Raw genomic sequence first — 4,679 nt, forward strand, 5'->3', positions numbered from 1 at the left:
CATACACGTCCTTAGCGCCTGTCTCGAACAGAGGTTCCAAATCCCCCGGAGCGTTCGTCATGAATGTCAAAATAAGCTCATCTTCGCGCGATAACTCTGGGTGAGCTTTACCCGCGTACGTCATGTAAACAGCTGGATCGTTGAACGGTGGGGGAATCTTGTACACAACCACAGGCTCCCATGCCTCAGTGAGGTCTTCTGCTAGGTAAAGGACGACATTAGAGGAGAGCCAGTCGACTACCACACCGTAATAGGCCCCTAGAGAATGACTGTAACGCACGCTAGTCTCTGAGAAGACAGGAAACACCAAAGGCGCAGCCTTCAGGTGCCGGTGGAGGAAAAGGGGGTACGGGGCCCAGGTGGTGTTGGTCAGGCGCGTGTCCGTGTCGGTGGTTGCTTGAGCCTTCTCGTCCGGGGATCCCTTAGTCAACGCCCACACCTCCATGTCTCGAAAGGAGAGGTCGACCAGACTCCTGACCGGAAGGCGGGAGAGTGTCTCATACTGCCACTGCTGCGGTGGCGTCCCGACGGCCTCCGTGTTATTGACGCCAAACAAATAGATCATGTCCTCCGGGCCCGTGGCGAGCTCTGCGTCCTTGTCTCCATGCATCATAGCCGAGTACCAATTCAGATTCGCGTCCGTTCCCGGCAGATCCCGCTGGCGGTATTCCCACTGTGTAGGGTGGGCGTGCGGATTATCCACGACCAAGACTGTCGTGCCCAGGATATTGAAGTTGAACGCGTTGTCGTCAAAGAGATCCACGGAGGCGGTGTGAGACTTGACGTATGCCCACCGCACGGCCAGAACAATGACTTTACTCACAACGTCTCCCTCCGCGGTGCTGCTGTCGAACTCGCTGCCGCTGTCCCCTCTCCCTCGTTTGCCATTGACGTTGCCTTTTTTCTCGGCCCGGGGCTCCAGGTAGCTGACTCCGATGCCCGAAATGGGCCACAGATAGTCTTGGGTGTGAACGCATTCGTCATCTTGCGGGGGCCCGCGTACGAAGATCGAGACCGGACATCCCCCCTTGGACACGTTCCAGGCGAAGACCACGTCCTCGGGGCCCAGAGGCTTCGCACGGGGGTCGCTGACATTGATGACCGGCAAGAAGGCCACGCTGTTGTGCAGGAAGAATGCCCCTGACAGGCGCCGGTCCTCGTTGGCGTAGCCGAGCAAGGTATCTCCGAAGAGCCACATGTACTTTCCGTGCTCCGCCTCCCCCACGTCTCCCTCTTTCTTCGGCCCCTCTGTTCTCCCATCTCCTGGCCCCTGAGTCGCATCCGACGTCGAAGTCGCCACACCAGAGGTGCGCAGGCCCGTGGGGTGCCGGGGGGGGAACCGGAAGGACGTGGCGACATCAGCGCCCAACCAGCCCGCGTTCCGCACCGAGAACAAAGGCTGGAGGTCCTCCGCCTCGGTCGCGATGATCTCGATGCCCCGCCAGGAGCTCCGCGTCACGCCTGCTGCCTCCTCGGGGGAGAGGCCTTGGAGCCCATCGGTCCGCTTGGGAGGGCGCTCAAGATTCAAGCCTCGGTATTGCATGAATTCGTCCTGGGTGAGGGTGACCAGGCTTCCCAAGGTCAGGACGGCGGCAGGATCGGGCAGCCGCAGGCTCACCATGGACGGAGAGGGAGCAGCTTCGCCTTCTTTACGATACCTATCCAACGCAACTTCGGACTGTATGCGGCTGGACGGCGACGTCGGAGAGGAAGAGGAAACAGCCGCCGCGATGGCTGCAACAGACGGATCAAGTAGGACGTCACCGGCGTCAAACAGAGCCGAGGGAAGGGAAAGCGGGGGTCTTCGCCCCTGAGAAAGGCGCGAAAGAGAAGCGTCTTTAGGAGCATTCGTCGGGGACGGCGTGGAGGCAGGGAGGGTGTCTGTGAGAGGGGAAGCCGCCAACGCGACCACCATGAGCCGGTACAACTCCGACGTGAAGACGCTCTTGTGATAGGCGATCCATCGCGCGTCGATCGCCTTGGGCACGTTCCAAGTCAAGTGCAGTGCCGCCTCTCCCTTCCCTTTCCTGGCCAGCACGTGCTGCTCCGCAAATTTCCGTCCGAAGGCCCAGAGCCCCTCCTCGTCCACGGCCCTGTGCGCCGCCATGTACCCGAGCCTCCGGTCCGTCATCCTCAAGGCGTGGAATGGGTCTAGGAGCACGTCTTGGCTCAAGAGGGTGTCCTCGCTCAGGTGCAGGATCCACTCGAACTCCTGTGCCAGCAGGCGCGGGGCCTCCGAGACCTGGAAATCCCAGAGGGCACGCTCGTACGCCGCCGCCTCCGGCCTGAGGATGGCCGGTTTCCTCTCCGTTCCCGAAGACCCCTGCGCTTGCAGGGCTTGGTGCTGCTCCAAGAGATCGGGGACCGGGCGAAAGTCTACAATGCTGGACGGGACAGTGGCCTGCAAGTGGTCTCGGGAATCTTGCGTCAAGTTTTCGGAGGCTAGATACACGACGACGGGATATCGATGCAGGCGCAAGAAATGCTCGTGCAGCCGCCTGAGCAATTGTCCGAGCGCGTCTTCCGTGCGGCGAGGCGTTACAACCAGATATACTACTCCAGAAAGCCCCTGGTTGCCTCCTGCCCCCGTTGAATCCGCATCGGCCACAGCTTCCCGGAAAAGCCTGGCCTCGAGGCTGGGCGGTGCTCGACTATGCTTGCCATGTCCCATCGACCACGCCGCTGAGTTGGTGGCCTGAGCAGCCATCGTGGACGCCTCAAGGCCGTACTCGGTGGTACAGCAATGGGTTCCTAAAATTGGCACGTCTTGGGATGGGGGAGGGCCCAACATGACTCGGGAGGGGAGACTCCCTCTCTCCAGGAGGCGTTGACGCCGGCTTTCATTGTGTGATATCGTGAGCACCAGTCCCAGGATGACCAAACCAGCAAAAGCCATCCATGCTCCAAGTATCAACAGGGATCGCTGCTTTCTCCAGACAGGCGTGGCACCCGAAAACTGGCTTTGAATTGGTCTCAATGAAGCATGGGCGGCCTGACTCGTTTGAGAGGGTGGACTTCTCGTCAACGTCGAGGGTTCATCTGCGCGTGGCATAATTTCCTCATCATTCGGAACAGACATCTAATGCCGGTTTTCTTCTGTAATGCCCGTAACCGGGATACAACCCCCTGCTGTAGTTATCGGGAAAGTCCAATAAGAACAATGAACAGAAAGCGCTTCAAGACGTTGCCCTTCTCTTTGGACTGCAACCGCCCCGAAAAACAAGGCCTTGCAAGTGGGACAATTGTGCACAATGATAAATTTAAAGCCCTATTCATAGAAACCACTTATAACGAATGCGTTGTACAAGAGCAATAGAGACGCCCAAAAGTCTGGCAAAGGTGCATACGCTCCAAGGATAGCTATCAGCGGTGTATCGGATCGATCGATCCGATCCCCTCCCTCGAAGGAGCTGCTACAACTTGGGAAGAAAGCCTTTTGATTCGTGTGTATTGTATGCTTTCTGAGATTGTCCCTTCTCTTGGCTCAATATGGCTGGAAATGAGGGGCAAATTTTTTGCCTTTCTTTTGCTTGCGGTCGAATGCGGTGCTTTGGTTGACCTGCCCCTCCTGTTCCTTCTCATTCCACAGACAGAGACGCGCGTCCTCCCCTCCCGTAACCCAGGTGCCGTTGTGAGAATCAACAGCACGCACCAAGCACTTATGTCCGCTTTCAAGCCGGAGAAGAGGGTGCATCTCTCCCCCAGGCTGTACCTCCACGACAGTGACGGATCCCTCCACATCACTCAAGGCCAGCCTGAGACGGTCCGTTCCCTGGTCATAATGGTACTGGATCGAGAACAATGCCTTTTCTCGATTAAAACTTCCAGCACTTTGTCGTAAATCTTCCACATCTAACGCCCTTAAAGCTGAGGGCCAGTGCCACACACTTGTCCCCTCGCTGCCTGTCAAGAGCGCCAACCCGTCTCCTTTGGCCCCGAAGAAAGTCATGTCCCTGACAGGGCTCTCCGCGTTCAAGATGCAGGCCAGCGCCTCATCGGCCTGACTCACTCCTGTATCATACAAACATACCAGCCCGTCCTCTGAGGCTGACGCCAATGTCGTGGTTTGTGAGGGGTGGAAGACCACCTTCGTCACCATGTCCGTGTGGACGTCCGCGTATCGCCCCAGCCTCTCTCCACTTCCTCTGCTACCTCCTTGTGCTCCTCCACTTGCTCCTCTAGATTCCTGCTTCGTTTGACGAGCATCGAAAAAATCCACATGGCATCCCACCCCCACGGCCAACAAGCCCGACCCTTTTCCAAAGGCGCAGCTGAGGGCTTCGTCGACTTGCTGAATCACACTCACACAGCCAGATTGCACCCGTAGATCCCACAAGCGCACAGTTTTATCCTCAGAAGAGGAAGCGAGAAGGGACGGATGATCCGGCGAGGGACAAAGGCCGGTCAGAGGACCCAAGTGCCCTTCCAGGGCAGAGGAGGATTTAGGCTCGAGCGTGTAACGATCGTAGATTTTGATTTGATAGTTTGACAGCGCAGCAGCCAAAGTACTACCGTCAACAGTGTGTACACAATGAAGGACGTACCTAGACGGGTTTTGCGTCGGAACGGACGTGGCGAGCGTCGTTGAGTTTGGACTTCACTGACCTCCCGACCACCAAACTCGGATACATTCCTTAAAAGATACATTTATTGGTCTCGCAGCCCGATCCCAAACTTAC

General features: G+C 57.7%; 1 protein-coding gene across 1 annotated transcript; it reads right to left on the minus strand.

Moving 5' to 3' along the window:
- Positions 1-3,255: 3,255 nt before the first annotated feature.
- On the minus strand, positions 3,256-4,463 carry NGA_2031220 (wd40 repeat-containing protein; the record flags this gene model as incomplete). Its single annotated transcript, XM_005855408.1, has 1 exon — positions 3,256-4,463. A coding segment is annotated over one exon (979 nt), but the record flags the coding sequence as incomplete, so codon positions are not given.
- Between the last annotated feature and the right edge of the window lie 216 nt (positions 4,464-4,679).

This window comes from Nannochloropsis gaditana (genome assembly GCF_000240725.1).
Source record: "Nannochloropsis gaditana CCMP526 unplaced genomic scaffold scaffold205, whole genome shotgun sequence".
NCBI lineage: Eukaryota > Eustigmatophyceae > Eustigmatales > Monodopsidaceae > Microchloropsis > Microchloropsis gaditana.